This window comes from Budorcas taxicolor, chromosome 2, assembly GCF_023091745.1.
Source record: "Budorcas taxicolor isolate Tak-1 chromosome 2, Takin1.1, whole genome shotgun sequence".
NCBI classification, from domain to species: Eukaryota; Metazoa; Chordata; class Mammalia; order Artiodactyla; family Bovidae; genus Budorcas; species Budorcas taxicolor.
Window position 1 is genome coordinate 46,312,248 of NC_068911.1, and position 18,268 is coordinate 46,330,515.

Sequence of the window (18,268 nt, forward strand, 5' to 3'; positions counted from 1 at the left end):
ATGTCTGACTCTTTGTGACCCCATGGATGATAGCCTGCCAGGCTTCTCTGTCCATGGAGTTTTCCAGGCAAGAATATTGGAGTGGGTTGCTATTTTCTATTCTGGGGGGGTCTTCCTGACCCAGAGATTGAACCTGCATGCATCTCCTGCAAGGTAGGCAGATTCTTTACGACTGCGTCACCCGGAAAGCCAAGGGCATTACTACCTGTCTGTAATTTCTTAATGGTAGCTGCTTTAAAGTCCTTCTTAGGTAATTCCAACATCTTTGTTATGTTGGTGTTGGTCTCTTTTGTCTTTTCTCATTTTAGTTTGAGATCTTCCTGGTTCTTGGTATGACAAATTATTTTTTATCAAAACCTGGAAATTTTAAATATTATAAGACTGAATCTATTCAAGTCCTGCATTTTAGCAGAGTTCCTTCTAAAGCCTCTCTGGTGGGTGAGGATTGCTTTATTTCTTCCATGTAAGGGGTGGAAGTCCAGGTCTTCCACTGGGTCCCAGTTGACTGTAGCTCATTGTCATTGCTTGCAGGCCTGGGAATTCAGGCCCTTCTCTAGGTCTCTGCTGACACCAGCCTGCCTGGGAGTTGGAGGGACTTTTTCTGCTGTTTCCCATAAGCCTCTCTGTAACTATGTAACTATGGTTACTGGTAGGAGTTTGTGAACCTACTTGTTCTTCACTTGGTCTCTGTTGATCCTACCCCAGCAGGATGGGAAGGGGCACCTTCTTTCCGCTGGGCAGAGATGGAAGTTCTGGCTCCCTGCATGGTCTCCACTGACACTGGCATGGGACTGGGGCTGCCATGTTTCTGTCTGACAGGGATGATATTTCCGGCTTCCCACTTGACCTTCTCTGACACTGTTCAGGATGGGGTGGGCGAGAGCCTTTCTCCAGACTTGACTTTGCTGGTGGAAGTAACAGCCACAGCTGTTTTTGTGTTGTTTGGCTGGAGTGGAACAGTTATTGCCTAAAGATGGTCTCTCTTGCTAGATTACCCTTTTTCTTCCCTGGTTCTTTGGGTAGAGACAGCAGGCTTTCTTTGAGGCAGGCAAAGAAAGGTCTGCACATGCTGGCATTTCTGTGTTGCCACTTCTGCTTTATCCAGTCTAGGATGTAGGAGGCAAAAAGAAGACTCAGGGGACTCACTGCATGTCCTTCTTAGGGTCATGAAGCCTGCAGACGTTGACCGCCTTCTCTCCACCTTTCAGAGTCTCCTTAGGTTTGTTGTATGTGTAATGTCCAGGTTTTCAGTTGTATGTAGCAGGAGGAATAGGGAAAACATCTGCATCTATTTTATCCTCCAAAAGCATAACTCTTATTTCCTGCTTTGGTAAGATAACAGATTCAGATCTACCTGTGTATTTGCCAGGCTGCAGCTGCTCCCTGTCCCTGTGCGGTAGCCTTTGTCACGCAGTGACAATAATTGTAATTGGCTGTAAACACATCTACCTTCCCACCAGCTGTGAGCCGGTAAGGGAGGCCAGGCCTTTTATCTCCATGCTTTCCAGTCCTGTACTTGGTCAGTGGAAGCAGTCCACTGCTCATTTCTGGCTGTGTTCTTTCATAGGCATGTCCTGTTGGAAAACTGCCAGTTACCTGTCCAGGCCTCTGTCTTCAGACTCCTCAATAGCCTCAGTCTTTTATATTCTCCACACAGGAACTTCTGGAAATTGGACTGGGGAGGGTTTTGTGGGAAGGGTTTTGCTACTAGGTTGGTTTTATCAAGAGAAAACTGACATTGGATGAATCTCATTTATCACTTAGTCCAAACTGATCATTTTTGAGATGAACCAAATAAGGCCTACAGTAGTTAGATAGGTAACTTACTGAAGGTCAGGTTAATGGTAGAGCTGAATTGAAATTGGAATCACTGGCAAGTCCGGTTCTCTTTTTTGTTGTATTTTTCTGCTTTCTTTATTTTATAGCCTGAAAGTAGATTTCAGTTAGGGGTTTGTATTTTTAGAACCTTAAAGTATATAAGCATACTGTCTCATATTCTTTACTTTTTTAATAGACTACCATACTTTATAGACTGGAACTTGGAGAACCAATTTTAATACATTGCCAGTGGTTTCAAATTGTGTTTAAAAAAATTGAGGTATATTTGGCATGCAACATTATGTTAGTTTCCAATGTACAGCATAATCTGTATTGGTATTATTTCAAAATAATATTACTACAGAATAATCACTGCAGTAGGTCTGTTTAACATCTGTTACTGTATGTAAAAAATTGTTTCTTAAACGCTGATAACTTTTAAGATCTACTCTCTTAGCAACTTTCAAATATGCAATATAGTAGTATAAACTATAACCACCGTGGTGTGCATTATATCCCCATGGCTTATTTATTTTATGATTGGAAGTTTGTGCGTTTTGATTCCCTTAACCAATTTGTTCATCCCCTGCCCACCCCGCAACCCCACCTCTCTGGTTCCCCCTTCTCTTTGGCAACTACTAGTCTGTTCTCTATCTGTGAACTTTTTTTTGTTTGTTTTAAAGATAGATTCCACATACGGAATCTATGAGATACCAGATGAGATCATATGGTATTTGTCTTTGACTTCTTTCAAACACTCAGGGTCTATCCATGCAGGCATAAAAGGCAAGATGTCCTTTTTTAATGGTAGAATAATATTCCATTGTATATTTGGATCACATTTTCTTTATATGTTTGTTAACTGATGGACACTTTACGTTGTTTCCATATCTTAGCTATTGTAAATAATGCTGCAGTGAACATGGGGATACAGATACCTTTTTGTGTTAGTGTTTGTTTCCTTTGAATAAATACTCAGAAGTGGAATTGCTGGATCAACTGATAATTCTATTCTTTTTTTTTTTTTTTTTAATTTTTATTTTTACTTTATTTTACTTTACAGTACTGTATTGGTTTTGCCATACATTGATATGAATCCACCACGGGTGTACATGCGTTCCCAAACATGAACCCCCCTCCCACCTCCCTCCCCATAACATCTCTCTGGGTCATCACCGTGCACCAGCCCCAAGCATGCTGTATTCTGCATCGGGCATAGACTGGCGATTCTATTCTTACATGATAGTATACATGTTACAATGCCATTCTCCCAAATCATCCCATCCTCTCCCTCTCCCTCTGAGTCCAAAAGTCCGTTATATACATCTGTGTCTTTTTTGCTGTCTTGCATACAGGGTCGTCATTGCCATCTTTCTAAATTCCATATATATGTGTTAGTATACTGTATTGGTGTTTTTCTTTCTGGCTTACTTCACTCTGTATAATCAGCTCCAGTTTCATCCATCTCATCAGAACTGATTCAAATGTATTCTTTTTAACGGCTGAGTAATACTCCATTGTGTATATGTACCACAGCTTTCTTATCCATTCATCTGCTGATGGACATCTAGGTTGTTTCCATGTCCTGGCTATTATAAACAGTGCTGCGATGAACATTGGGGTACATGTGTCTCTTTCAATTCTGGTTTCCTCGGTGTGTATGCCCAGCAGTGGGATTGCTGGGTCATAAGGGAGTTCTATTTGCAATTTTTTAAGGAATCTCCACACTGTTCTCCAAAGTGGCTGTACTAGTTTGCATTCCCACCAACAGTGTAGGAGGATTCCCTTTTCTCCACACCCTCTCCAGCATTTATTGCTTGCAGATTTTTGGATCGCAGACATTGACTGGTGTGAAGTGGTACCTCATTGAGAAACTCCTTTCTATTATTGTTTTAGATACAGGAGGCACCAGATAAGATAAAATCTTATCATAATTGTGTATGAGGGTTCCCTTTTCTTCACATCCTTGTCAGCAGTTGTTATTTTTTGTCTTTTTAATAACAGTCATTCTAACAAGTGTGAGGTGATACTCATTGTGGTTTTGATTTGCATTTCCCTGATGATTAGTGACATTGAGTATCGTTTTCATGTGCCTGTTGGCCATCTGTATTTCTTCTTTGGGAAGATGTCTGTTTAGTTCTTTGGTCTGTTTTTTAATCAGATTGTTTTTTGCCTTCGAGTTGTATGAGTTCCTTATATGTTGATACTTTAGATATTAACTTCTTATCAGATAACATGATTTGTGAATATTTTCTCCCATTTGATAGCTTGCCTTTTCATTTTGTTGACGATTTCCTTTCTTGTTCAGCAGCTTTTTAGTTTGATGTAGTCTCACGTTTATTTTTGCTTTTGTTGCCTTTGATTTTGGAATCAGATCCAAAAAAATCATCACTGTAACCACTGTTGAGCTTATCACGTATGATTTTTTCCTAGGAGTTTTAGGGTTTCAGATCTTACATATTTAATCCACTTTGAGTCAATTTTTGTGTATGGTATAAGATACCAGAGGTGAGGTGAGGTGACGTCGCTCAGTCATGTCCAACTCTTTGCGATAAGATACCATGTATGGTCAAATTTCATTCTTTTGCATATGACTATCTTAACTTTCTCAGCACCATTTATTGAAGAGACTCTCCTTTCCCCATTGTTTTGATTATTCTTGGCTCCTTTGTGGTAAGTTAACTAAACAGCCTCTTGATGAAAGTGAAAGAGGAGAGTGAAAAAGTTGGCTTAAAGCTCAACATTCAGAAAACGAAGATCATGGCATCCGATCCCATCACTTCATGGGAAATAGATGGGCAAACAGTGGAAACAGTGTCAGACTTTATTTTTTGGGGCTCCAAAATCACTGCAGATGGTGACTGCAGCCATGAAATTAAAAGAAGCTTACTTCTTGGAAGGAAAGCTATGAGCAACCTAGATAGCATATTCAAAAGCAGAGACATTACTTTGCCAACTAAGGTCCGTCTAGTCAAGGCTATGGTTTTACCAGTAGGCAAGTATGGATGTGAGAGTTGGACTGTGAAGAAGGCTGAGCACCGAAGAATTGATGCCTTTGAACTGTGGTGTTGGAGAAGACTCTTGAGAGTCCGTTGGACTGCAAGGAGATCCAACCAGTCCATTCTGAAGGAGATCAGCCCTGGGATTTCTTTGGAAGGAATGATGCTAAAGCTGAAACTCCAGTACTTTGGTCATCTCATGAGAAGAGTTGACTCATTGGAAAAGACTCTGATGCTGGGAGGGATTGGTGGCAGGAGGAGAAGGGGACGACTGAGGATGAGATGGCTAGATGGCATCACTGACTCGATGGACGTGAGTCTGAGTGAACTCCAGGAGTTGGTGATGGACAGGGAGGCCTGGCGTGCTGCGGTTGGTTCATGGGGTTGCAGAGAGTCAGACATGACTGAGTGACTGAACTGACTGAATTTACCATATATATGTGGGTTTGTATCTGGGCTCTCCTGTTCCATTGATTCTGTGTCTGTTTTTATGCCAATACCATACTGTTGTGATTACTTTGTAGTTTAGTTTGAAATCTGGGAGCATGATACCTTCAGCTTTATTCTTCTTTCTTTGGCTATGTTGGGTCTTTTGTAGTTCCATACAAATGAATTATTCTATTTCTACAAATATTCTATTTCCTAGAATTATTCTATTTCCTAGAATTATTCTATTTCTACAAAAAATGCCATTGGAAATTTGATAGGAATTGCATTGAATCTATAGATTATTTTGGATAGTATGTACATTTTAATTATTCTTCCAATCCATTAGCTTGGAATATATTTTCATTTATTTGTATTTTCAGTATCTTTCCTCACTGTCGTATAGTTTTCAGTGTATAGGCCCTTCACCTCCTTGGTTAAATTTATCCTAGCCATTTTATGGCTTTTTCGTTTTGTTTTGTAATTTTCATTTTATATTAGAGTATACTTGATACACTTAGATATCAAGTGTGCTTATATTAGCATATACTTGACTACAATCCCACCACCTCTAGAATGAAAACCGCAGTCACAGAAAGCTAACCAAAATGATCACAGGGATCACAGCCTTGTGTAACTTGGTGAAATTGTGAGCCATACTGTGATGGATAGATGGGTTATGGTAGTGAGTTCTGATAAAATGTGATGTACTGGAGAAGAGAATGGCAAATCCCTGAAGTATTCTTGCCTTGAGAACCCCATGAACAGAATGAAAAGGCAAAAAGATATGACATCAGAAGATGAGCCTCCCAGGTCAGTAGTTATCCAATATGATACTGGGGAAGAGTGGAGAAATAGGTCCAGAAAGAATGAAGTAGCTTGGCCAAAGAGGAAATGAGGCTCAGCTGTGGATGTGTCTGGTGGTGAAAATAAAGTCCAGTGCTGTAAAGAGCAATATTGAATAGGAACCTGGAATGTTAGGTCCATGAATCAAGGTAAATTGGGCATGGTCAAGAAGGAGATGCCAAGAGTGAACGTCAGTATTTTAGGAATCAGTGAACCAAAATGGATGGGAATGGGCGAATTTAATTCAGATGACCATTGTATCTACTACTGTGGTCAAGAATCCCTTAGAAGAAATGGACTAGCCCTTATAGTAAACAAAAGAGTTCAGAGTGAAATACTTGGTTGCAATCTCAAAAAGGACAGAATGATCTTCGTCTGTTTCCAAGGCAAACCATTCAACATCACAGTAATCCAATCTGTGCCCTAGCCACTAAAGCCAAAGAAGCTGAAGTTGACCAGTTTTATGAAGACCTACAAGACCTTCTAGAACTGACACCATAAAAATGTTCTTTTCATCATAGAGGATTGGGATGCAAAAGTTGGAACTCAAGAGATACCTGTTACAGACAAGTTTAGCTTAGAGTACAAAAAGAAGCAGGACAAAGGTTGAGTTTTGCCAAGAGAATGCACTAGTCATAGCAAACACCCTCTTGCACAACACAAGAGACAGCTCTACATGTGGACATCACCAGATGGTTAATACTGAAATTATATTGATAACGTTCTTTGTAGCCAAAGATGGAGAAGTTCTTACAGTCAGCAAAAACAAGACCTGGAGCTGACTGTGCCTCAGATTGAGTTCCTTACTGAAGAATTCAGACTTAAATTGAAGAAAGTAGGGAAAACCACTAGACCATTCAAGTATTATCTAAATCAAAGCCCTTACGATTATACAGTGGAGGTGATGAATAGATTCAAGGGATTAGATCTGGTAAACAGGGTGTCTGAAGAACTGTGGGTGGAGGTTTGTAACACTGAATAGGAGATGGTGACCAAAACCATCCCAAAGAAGAAGAAATGCAAGAAGGCAAAGTGGTTGTCTGAGGATGCCTTACAAACAGCTGAGAACGAAGACAAGCAAAAGGCAGATGACAAAGGGAAAGATATTCCCAATTGAATATAGAGTTCCAGAGAACAGCAAGGAGAGATAAAAAGGCCTTTTAAAGTAAACCGTGCAAAGAAATAGAGGAGAACAACAGAATGGGAAAGACTAGAGATTTCTTCAAGAAAATTGGAAGATAAAATTTCATGGTATCTTTATTGTGCCCAGAGATGGGCACAATAAAGGACAGAAACAGCAGGGACCTCACAGAAGCAGAAGAAATCAAGAGAGTGGTAAGAATATACAGAACTATACAAATAAAGATTTTAATGATCCAGGTAACCATGATGGTGTGGTCATTCACCTAGAGCCAGATATCCTGGAGTGTGAAGTCAAGTGGGTCTTAGGAAGAATTAATGACTACAAACAAAGCTAGTGGAGGTGATGGAATTCCAGCTGAGCTATTTCATATCCTAAAAGATGATGCTGTTAAAGTGCTGCACATAATTATGTCAGCAAATTGGGAAAACTCAGCAGTGGCCACAGGACTGGAAAAGGTGTTTTCATTCCAATCCTAAAGAAAGGCAACACTAAAGAATGTTCAGACTACTGTACAGTTGCGCTCATTTCACATGCTAGCAAGGTTATGCTCAAAATTCTTCGATCTAGGCTTTAGGAGTACATGAACCAAGAACTTCCAGATAAACAAGTAGGGTTTTGAAGAGGCAGGTACCAGAGATCAAATTGCCAACATCTGTTGGATCATAGAAAAAGCAGGGGAATTCCAGAAAAACATGTACTTTTGCTTCATTGACTATGCTAAAGCCTTTGACTGTGTGGATCACAACAAACTGTGGTAAATTCTTAAAGAGATGGGAATACCAGACCATTTTACCTGTCTCCTGAGAAACCTGTAAGTAGCTTCAGAAGGAAGTTAGAACCAGACATGAAACAGTGGATTGGTTCAGAATTGGCAAAAGGAGTACGTCAAGGCTGTATATTGTCACCCTGCTTATTTAACTTATGTGCACAGTGTATCATGCAAAACGTAGTAGGCTGGATGAATCCTAAGCTGGAGTTAAGATTGCTGTGAGAAGTATCAACAGTCTCAGATATGCAGATAATACCACTCTAATGGCAGAAAGCAAAGAGGAACTAAAGAGCCTCTTTGTGAAAGAGGAGAGTGAAAAGCTGGCTTAAAACTCAACATTCAAAAAACTAAGAATAAGATCATGGCATTCGGTCCCATCACTTTATGGGAAACAGAAGGGGAAAAAGTGGAAACAGTTACAGATTTTATATTCTTGGGCTCCAAAATCACTGGATGGTGACAGCAGCCACAAAAGACACTTGCTCTTTGGAAGAAAAGCTATGACAAACCTAGACAGTGTATTAAAAAGCAGAGACATCACTTTGCAGACAAAGGTCTGTATAGTCAAAGCTATGGTTTTTCAAGTAGTTATGTAGGGTGTGAGAGCCAGACCACAAAGAAGGCTGGGTGCTGAAGAATTGATGCTTTTGCACTGTGATGTTGGAGAAGACTCTTGAGAGTGTCTTGCACAGTAAGGAGATCAAACCAGTCAATCCTAAAGGAAATTAACCCTGAATATTCATTGGAGGACAGAAGCTGAAGTTCCAATACTTTGGCCACCTGATGAGAAGAGCTGACTCATTGGAAAACACTGATGCTGGGGAAGATTGAGGGCAGGAGAAGGAGGCATCAGAGGATGAGCTGATTGGACTGCATCACTGACTCAGTGGGCACGAATCTGAGCAAACTCCGGGAGATAGTACAGGGAAGCCTGGCGTGCTACAGTCCATGAGATGGCAGAGCTGGACACGATTGAGCGACTGCACAACAACATACATGGTTTACAATATTGTATTAGTTTCAAGTGTACAACAAATTGATTCATCTGTACATATATGTATGTCTGTTATTTTTCAGGTTCTTTTCTCTTATAGGTTATTACAGAGTTTTGGGTAGAGTTCCCAGTGCTATACAGTAGGTCCTTGTTGATTATCTGTTTTATATATAGTAGTATGTTTATCATGGGCTTCCATGGTGTGTTAGATGGTAAAGAATCTGCCTGCAGTGCAGGAGACCCTGATTTGCTCTCTGGGTTGGGAAGATCATAATTTATTGTTTTGATGCAATTGTACATAGTATGATTTTCTTAATTTCTCTTCCTGAAAGTTTGTTCCTAGTGTATTGAAATTCAACAGATTTCTGTGTATTAATTTTGTATCCTGGAACTTTACTGAATTCATTTATTCTTAGTTTTTTTGTAGAGTTTTAGGGTTTTCTGTATATACTATTCTGTCATCTGCAAACAGTGACAAAAATTTCATTTGGTTTTTTTCCATACCATCTTACAGAAAACCCCAGCAAACTTTTTGGCTAACTCAGTACCTTTTCCTTTCTAGTTTGGATGCCTTTTATTTCCTTTTCTTGTCTACATGGCTCTGACTTGGCCTTCTGATAGTATGTTGAATAAAAGTGGGTACAGTAGGCATCATTGTCTTGTTCCTGATCATAGAGAAATTGTTTAGCTTTTCATCATCCATTGAGTGTTGATGCTAGCTATGGGCCTGTCATATGTAGCTTTTCTTATGTTGAGGTATGTTCTCTTTATAACCATTTGGTTGAGAGTTTTTATTATAAATGGATGTTGAGTTTTAAAATTGTGTTTCTAACGGGCTTATATTTTTTTCAGCAGGCATATGGCTATGGTCCATACAGTGGTGCATACCCACCAGGAACTCAAGTTGTCTACGCTGCAAACGGACAGGCTTATGCTGTACCCTATCAGTACCCGTATGCAGGTAACTCATGCCAGCCTTTCATTCCTAGTTTCTCGTCATTTAGTGTATAGATCAGTGAAACCCGAGGAATTTTTGTTTCTCAGTTTAGAGGTAAGTGAACTGTAATTTTTCTGGTTATAGATGACAAGTCACTGTGCTATTTAAAAAAAAAAGAAAGCATTATATGTTTTCACACTACTTTACAAAGTTAGAGTAGGCTTAATTTTTAAAACTTCACTGTTGTATTCAGATTCATTCCCAAGATGAGAATTTGTGCTTACTGAAATACATTTACATTAAGAAATAACCTAAGAGTCCCGTTTTAAGGAATAAGAGGTAATCTTTCTCCTGTTTCTTTCCTTCTGGTTGTAGCTTTCAAAAATTTTCACTATGGAGGTGATGTTTCATTTTGAAGATGAAGTAGAGGCATAGAAAGGCTTATATTTACTCTGGGGAAGGCTTATGTTTACTCCTTTCATTTTCATCTCACCTGAAACTAAGTGTTAGGTGTGAGCGATTGACCTGTGTAGATAGTGTCAAAGGAAATCAGTCCTGAATATTCATTGGAAAGACTGATACTGAAGCTGAAACTCCAATAGTTTAGCCACCTGATATGAAGAACTGACTCATTGGAAAAGACCCTGATGCTGGGAAAGATTGAAGGCAGGAGGAGAAGGGGATGACAGAGGATGAAATGGTTGGATGGCGTCACCGATTTAATGGACATGAGTTTGAGCAAGCTCTGGGAGTTGGTGATGGACAGAGAAGCCTGGGTGCTGCAGTCCATGGGGTCTCAAAGAGTCAGACATGACTGAGTGTCTGAACTGAACTGAGATAGCGTCAAGTCCTGGGTGCAGCCTGGGCAGAGGGATGTCTGTAGGGTGGAGGTCAGGAATATGCGGGGAATGGTGCTGGAGCCTACAGCCAGGGCAGTGGTGACCTGAGCTATGTGGCTGATGGCCTGAAGAGTGAGGCCATACCAGACCCCAATGAGCAGGTGAAGTCAGGGGCAGTTCTCAGTGAGTGTGGCATGTCAGAGCGACACACGTGAGAGGGAACTGATGCATGGATTGGAACGCACACCCACAGGTTGCTGAGAGATCAGCAGTCTAGCACAGTGCCTTATCGCAGAAGCAGTGGAAGGACTGTTACCACAAGAGTGAGTGGTCACTGGTATTAATGCCGCAAAGAAGCTAGTGGGGTTGCCACAGAGTCTGGATTTCCCCAGACTCACAGTAGTGGTGGTTAGTGGTGCGTTAGCACCTAATAGAGGAGAGTTTCTCCAGTTAACCTGTTTTGGAAATCTGATGCTGATCACTAAGGTAGTGTAGACTCTGAAGTTTTGCCTTGCTTGATTTTTTTTTTTCATGTCAAGTTGAAAACCAGTGAAATAATGATACTAAAAAATGAGCTATTTGTCTATCCTCTGATCCGAGCACAGCTATTTTTGTTTAATTATTTTCTTCTTGTAAACCAATAGTTTCATCTTTGTTATCTTACATTACTTTTTTGGAGTGTGTTTGCTTTATTATGTTTTGTTTTGTTAATGGCATTACATTAGATTTTATATTTCATTCTCATTTAAAAATTTTATGTATTTTGTCTAGAGTGCTACATAATCTTCATTACTATTTTTAATGATTACATGCTATCATATGGGGTAATATTAAGTCTTCTAGTACTTACTGGCTGTTTACTTCTTCTTTTAAGTTTTTCTCTCATAGATATTGCTTTGACTGTTTCTAATCAGTTTGTTTTTTATTCCTGTTAAGTATGTCTTAGAATACATTTTTGATTTCTATATGTTAATATGCCCTTTCTGTCAAAGGGCATAAACATTTTGTTTTTGATATATTTTAAAATTATAAAAGTTTACAGTAAGGACAGTAAATGAGCTGTTAAATTTACCTGTTTCCAGCTTTAACAGTTACAGCATCTTGTTTCATCTGTACCTTTTCCCCCCAGCTCTGGATTGTTTTGAGGGAAGCTTATACTTTATTTCATTTCATCTCACAGTATTACAGTAACTCTTGATGCTATGCATTTACTAAGTTATTTCCCAGAGTAGTTCACCAGTTTATAATGCCCCTAGGAGTTACTACAGAGAAGGCAATGGCACCCCACTCCAGTACTCTTGCCTGGAAAATCCCATGGACGGAGGAGCCTGGTAGGCTGCAGTCCATGGACTCGCAAAGAGTCGGACTCAACTGAGCGACTTCACTTTCACTTTTCACTTTCATGCTTTGGAGAAGGAAATGGCAACCTGCTCCAGTGTTCTTGTCTGGAGAATCCCAGGGATGGGGGAGCCTGGTGGGCTGCCGTCTATGGGGTCACACAGAGTCGGACACGACTGAAGTGACTTAGAAGCAGCAGCAGCAGCAGGAGTTACTGATGTGCTGGTTTCTCTGCAGTTGCATCAAGATTGCCTGCTGTTTCTGTTCTCTGAAAGTTTTGATAACCTCATTAGGTCTTAACATGGAACCAGGTTGCCTTAGTTTACATTTCTAATTACTGGCAAAGATAAAGATTGTATAATTAATTGTTTACAAATTAATTCTTTTCCTCTATGAATTATTTTTTTCACATTTATTTTGGGGTTTGTGTTCAGTTTTTAAGTCAGCCTATTTGTCTGATGAGAGCCAGACTTTTATTCAGCCCCTAGGCCATAGATTGCGATAATCCTAGCTGTTTCTTACTCTGTAGAAGAGCAGAAGTTTTGTGCTTGTGAAGGGAATTTTTATATATAGGATTCCATCCCTGCCTTTGACTTTCATCATGAAAAACGAGATAGCATTCTCAGTGCAACCTCAGATAACTTGCTGCTGAAGGCTGAGTGCAGTTGGTAGGCATTTGGCATTTGCATCATGACAGCCAAATGCCTACCAACCAATTTAAAAAGTGCTGTGTACACACTGTAAGTGTGCTTGCTGTGAAAGGGCTGCTCAGTTGTGGCTGTCCCACAGCAGCATCATGCTGGTAACCAGACAGGAGCTCTTCAGTCGGCCTTTCTAGGACTCTGGTGCTTTGCCAGCTTCATGACGCGCTGCCTTGCAGTGTCCGTAGAGGCCCTTGTTGTGCAGAGAAGGTTAAAGACCTTCTCTTTAATATTACTGGAACTGGTGGTCAGTCAACCAATTTAAAAAGTGCTGTGTACACACTGTAAGTATTCTGTTTTAATTTTCCCACACTAGTAGACATTTGTTCAGTTGTCTTTTGATGTGAGCTCAGGTCTTTGGTTTGAATTGGCTCCTTTGGTTGGAGTCCTCTGTTTCTGTCTTGTCGAGATGGTACTCATGTCACGTAATTGCTCTGTAGTTTCCAGGGCCAAGTCTGAGAGAATACCTCTAGATTTTGTAATTCTCAATTTCTTGGTTTGATAGTAATTTGTAAAAGCTATCTGCCTTTATTTAGTCTTTCCAGGATCTTCCCAACCCAGGAATCGAACCAAGGTCTCCTGCATTGCAGGTGGATTCTTTACCATATGAGCCACCAGGAAGCTAAAAAGTATCTAACTTAGTTGTTCTTAAAATATCTAACAGTATCTTCCTTTTCTACATTCATGTTTGGATCATTTATGTAAAGATTAAACTAGATAATTAAAATGAGTACAGTTTGGAAATGTTCCCCAGCTGACTTTGGTAAAGACTTAGCTTTTGGTAGGAACAGAGATGAGCTGCAGGAGAAGTTGGCTCCTGGTCATGGAGTGAGGGGTCCTTCTGTGGAGCTAAAGCTGGAATGCAGATTTAGATTTTCCAGGGGTCTTTAAATTAGGTCAGCTGTAGGGTCCTGCTGTATTACATGTTACTAATTGGAGTTGCCTAGTTGAAATTTTTAAAATTTCAAGGCTGTGATTATGAATGCTGTAGTTCACCAGTTATGTAGTTTAAATATTACATTAAAAAAAATCTTTGCTTCTAATGTTATTGCCTGACCTTGATAAGCCTCTAGGTTTATAATGGTCCCATTTTCCCACTCTGTGGCTTTGATGCTTCTCTTTCCTTCATCATATTAGGGGCATTGGTGTCTGAGTGCACACTGTAGCTAGAGTGGCTGGGTTGGCGTGCACTCAGTGCGCTCAGGCCCCATGTACGTCTCTCTCTGCCTGTTTATAGAATAGGGATAACAGTAAGCTCAACTCCTAGGATTGTTGTGAGGATTAAGTGAGTCTGTACATATAAATGCTTGTAATACTGTAAGTGCTTAGACTGGTAAGCACTTATCATTCAGTATCTTCATTCTTTATGGACGTATCACTATTGGATCAATTTCTCACTTTCCTAGGGTTGAACTGTTAAGAGAATAATGGGTTAAGGAGGAACGTTAGCACTGTATGTGAGGAAATTCATCTCCGGTTGGGCTGGGTCTTCATGGTTTCATGTGGGCTTTTTCTAGTTGCAGAGACTGGGGGCTCTTCTCTTGTTGTAGAGCACAGGCTCTGCGGCCTGCAGGCTTAGTAGTTGTGGCTTGTGGGCTCTGGAGTGTGGGCTCCTCCTGGTCTGGGGATCGAACCTGTGTCCCCTGCATTGGCAGATGGATTCTTACCCACTGTACCACCAGGGAAGTCCTGTGGGAACAATTTTAAAGCTAACTAGCTTTTGGACAACATATTGTGAAATATAGAAGAAAACATTTCCAGTTGAGAACTTTAATTGTGCAACTAAGTTTAAATTTGTTTAAAGTTTGTTTTTTAGATGTTTTCCCTCTGACAAATATTTTTCTCCATAAAGGCATAACATTAAAAATGAAGAGCAGATTATGTTAGCAGATTTAAGGTTTAATTTAATTTACATATCGTTTCCATGAATACTAAGAAGCTGTTTAACTTCTGGATGGGGATCCTTGGCTCTCCCACAGTCTCTAGGCTCTGTGTGTCTCCTGTGTTCCTGGTCTGCCTGCCATCCTGGTGAACACTGTGGGGGCTGAAGCAGACATTGTAGGCTGGGGTTTGCAACTTCATTAGGATTCTGCTCTCTGTAGTGTCCGGGACTGTGGACCTTGGGAAACTGAGCATCTTGATTTTCTCTTAGTTCCATCTTAGATATGGAGTGTCCCCCTCACTCGGCCAAGCCGAGTCCCCTTCACCTGTGGTGAAGGAGAGCTGGGGAGCACTCACCAAAGTCACCCCCCCACGCCCAGCTCTCTGAGGGAGACGAGTCTGTAGGAAGAGTGCTGTGCATGGAGAAACCTCAGGAAGGGTCCCAGGCAAATGAGCTGTCGTTTTGAGTGAGTGTTGAGCTTCACAAACTGCTCCTCAGGAGTCTGTTCTTTCCTTCTTTTCCAGGGCTTTATGGACAGCAGCCTGCCAACCAAGTCATCATTCGTGAGCGGTACCGAGACAACGATAGCGACCTGGCGCTGGGCATGCTGGCCGGAGCAGCCACAGGCATGGCCCTGGGGTCTCTGTTCTGGGTCTTCTAGAGTCCGTGGAACCTCGGTGTGCATAGCTTCTGATACCCCGTGTGCAATAATATGATTTGCAGGGCATTTCTGTTTGTTATACATGTTTTTAGTAATAGGTTTAATAGTTCTTTTGAAAGTAGTGACAAAATGCTTATAAGTACATAGAAGTACTGCAGAGAAAGCTTTGGACTGCTGTTTAGCTAAAATGTGGACTCTATGGCAGCACTGGCTCATTTGAGGGGTTTCCTTATAAAACTCTCTCAATGCTTTATTTGAACACACCCGTTTTGAAAGGCCATTTTCTTTTTAGAGTTAGGTCTTACTTCTTAAGGGATAATTTATTTTAGTGTTTTGCTGGTAACATGGGTGATGTATGAGTGAGTGAATGACCGTGGCGAGAAAAGCTGCAGTTTTTTTGGTTTAATGTCGGACTTTGAAACCTCAGACCAGAACTGGCTGCATGTTACTTCAGGAGTTAATAGGCTGGAACCTTCCTTAGGCAGCGGTGTGATATCCCACAGCCTCTGGGGCTCCAGCAAAGCTGATTGCTCAGGACGATGGATGGGATGGCAGTTTCCCCCCTTGAAAATGATGCTTTTTTATTTTATTCTTATTTGTTTGTTTTTGGTAGTGATACTTGGAAAGCATCCCAAATTAGGAGTAGACTTGAGTGTCAACATTTTAGGGCTTTATCATTTAAAACTTGAAGAAGGCACAACAACTACAAAAAGGTGTGTGGAGGTAGATTTATTTTTTTCAGAGGCATCATGGTTTTAGTGTTTGCTTTGGGCATTTTTTATGGCCACTTGAGCCTACTTATAGCTTATTTTTCTACTTGCTGAGAAAGTATTATTAAGAGAATGGTGAGGAAAGTGAAATGAGAGCCATAGTTGCAGTGTTCCTGTTCAGGGGATTGAGCTGCACAGAGGATGTGTTCATGTCCTTCTGAAGGCTGTTGATGAGCCCATCTCCTGTCCTGTGTAGGACTGGGCACTGTGCTGCCCCTGAGCCTGTGCTGCATGGTGGGGGAAACTCAGGTTATAGATGGGAATTTCGGCCCAGAGACATGAATGACCTGCTCAAGATACCTCTCCACCTGACCAGGACACCAGCCTTGCTTTTATTTCTGACTTTAGTGTCACAGAGAAGCTTGAACCATTTAATTTGGAGCCCCAACTTATCTGTGAAGCTCTGAAAAACCAACGGTCCTGCATTTCTGTAATTTTCTTATTTCTTTAGCTATGTAAATTTTAAAACTTCAGTTATTCCAGTTTTCTGTCCCACATGTTTTAAAAAATGTACATTTACAAAGGCATATTGAAGGTCTCTGCCCGTATACTCCATGTGGCCATATTTCCTTAAAATACACTCCTGGTAGCACAAATTCTGTTTTTATTTTATGTGGCCAGTTACAGGCACAGTCTTTCGTTTCACTAATCAGTCCACTCCACCGCTAAGGCAGACTTAAATAGATCTATCTCTGTATGGAAACTAGATGCCAAATGAACGTTGTGGTGACCACAGGTCTGTTTCCCAGCCAGTTCTACTGTACCTCTTGACACTGGAGAGTCTGCTTCCAGCTGAAAAGAAGTATACTTGGCTGTCATCTCTGGATGTGTCATGTGGTGGAAAGTTGCCACATGTGATTTGTGACAATACTGGTTTTGATGGTTAAAATGTTACTTATTTTACATCATATGTAATAAGAATAGCTTTGTTCAGATGGTAATCATTATTCAAGCTGTATCCTTTACAAGCAAAATACTAAACTCAGTTTTTAATGTTGCACTGGAGTGTTAATTTTGAATTAGGAATTACCAGAACCACAGATTCTGAGTTATGTCGCTGAAATGCCCTTAAAGCAGATGGTCTCCCTGTGTTCCGCTCCCTGACAGAGTGGGAGGAGCTGTGGACTGAAGTCCTGACATACATGTGCTTCCCCATCTCCAGTCCCTGTCCCTCGCCAAGCAAGCCACGCTGGGCAACTGTAGTTGAGTCTGGAAGTTCACTGTCCCTGGTGACTTGATCCTGAGAGGAAGTGCGTGCTCAGCATAATGATGGGCTGAGCTGCTTCATTTCCTTGGCTCCAGTTCTCATAGATGCCAATCTTTTGGTCACCTCGCTTAGGTAGTCCTAAATCAAGAAGTTAGGTGAGTTGGAAGGAACTTGTTCACTTTAACTAAAGTAAAATGTTTAGTCAGCATTTTATTTCCATGTGCACTTTTAAATAGTTGGCCGTTGATATTGCACACATGCCAGTCTGCTTGTTTCTTAGCTCTGTGCGTTTAATTTCTTGAGTTAACTTCAGGGTTAGATTTAAAGAGAAGGGAGAGATGAGCGACTGTGTTTCAGATCAACATTCATGAAATGGGGCGGACCGGGATGCAAGATCTGGATCATGGGAGAAGTTCCTGCCCTTGATACCGAATGACCCACGTTTGTTTTCTACATGAATTGTGATTCTGTGCGATCTTTCTCTCCTCCCAAGTTTATAGACACCGGCATGGAATGCAGTTCCATTTTTTTCCCCTCGGGTTGATCTTTTCTTTTCTCTTCTGATTGCTTGCCTATGTCCAGTATTCTTTTGTGTCCTCTGAACCAGTTTTTCCCTGTATATGCAAATTGTATGTTTATAAGTGAAAATGTTAATACATTAAATGATTGTTAACCTTAAAGCATATTTCACTGACTTCTATTGTTTTTTTTAATTCAGTTTATTTTAACTATAAAGATAAAAACATTTCAGGCATTTATCCCATTCCCCACTGTCTCCTCTGGCAAACACTGATCTGTTTTTTAAAAAATTGTTTTGTAGTAACACAGCATTTTCTGCTGCATCACAGGCAATAAGAATGCCATTTATTGAGCTTTCCCTAAGTGCTAGGGAATATATTGTCACATCGGAAAACAATACCTCATTAAATTCCTGTCT

General features: G+C 40.6%; 1 protein-coding gene across 2 annotated transcripts in view; it reads left to right on the plus strand.

The window, feature by feature from the left end:
* Window positions 1-18,009, plus strand: part of PLEKHB2 (pleckstrin homology domain containing B2) — a 50,137-nt gene extending 32,128 nt beyond the window's left edge. Inside the window, exons 7-8 of one of the 2 annotated variants that reach the window (XM_052660208.1) lie at window positions 9,849-9,957; window positions 15,218-18,009. In XM_052660208.1, the coding sequence (XP_052516168.1) occupies window positions 9,849-9,957; window positions 15,218-15,354 (246 nt within the window). In that variant the 3' untranslated portion in view covers window positions 15,355-18,009. The remainder of the gene's footprint in view (window positions 1-9,848; window positions 9,958-15,217) is intronic. The other variant, XM_052660218.1, reaches the window with a different exon arrangement.
* The last annotated feature ends 259 nt before the right edge of the window (window positions 18,010-18,268 follow it).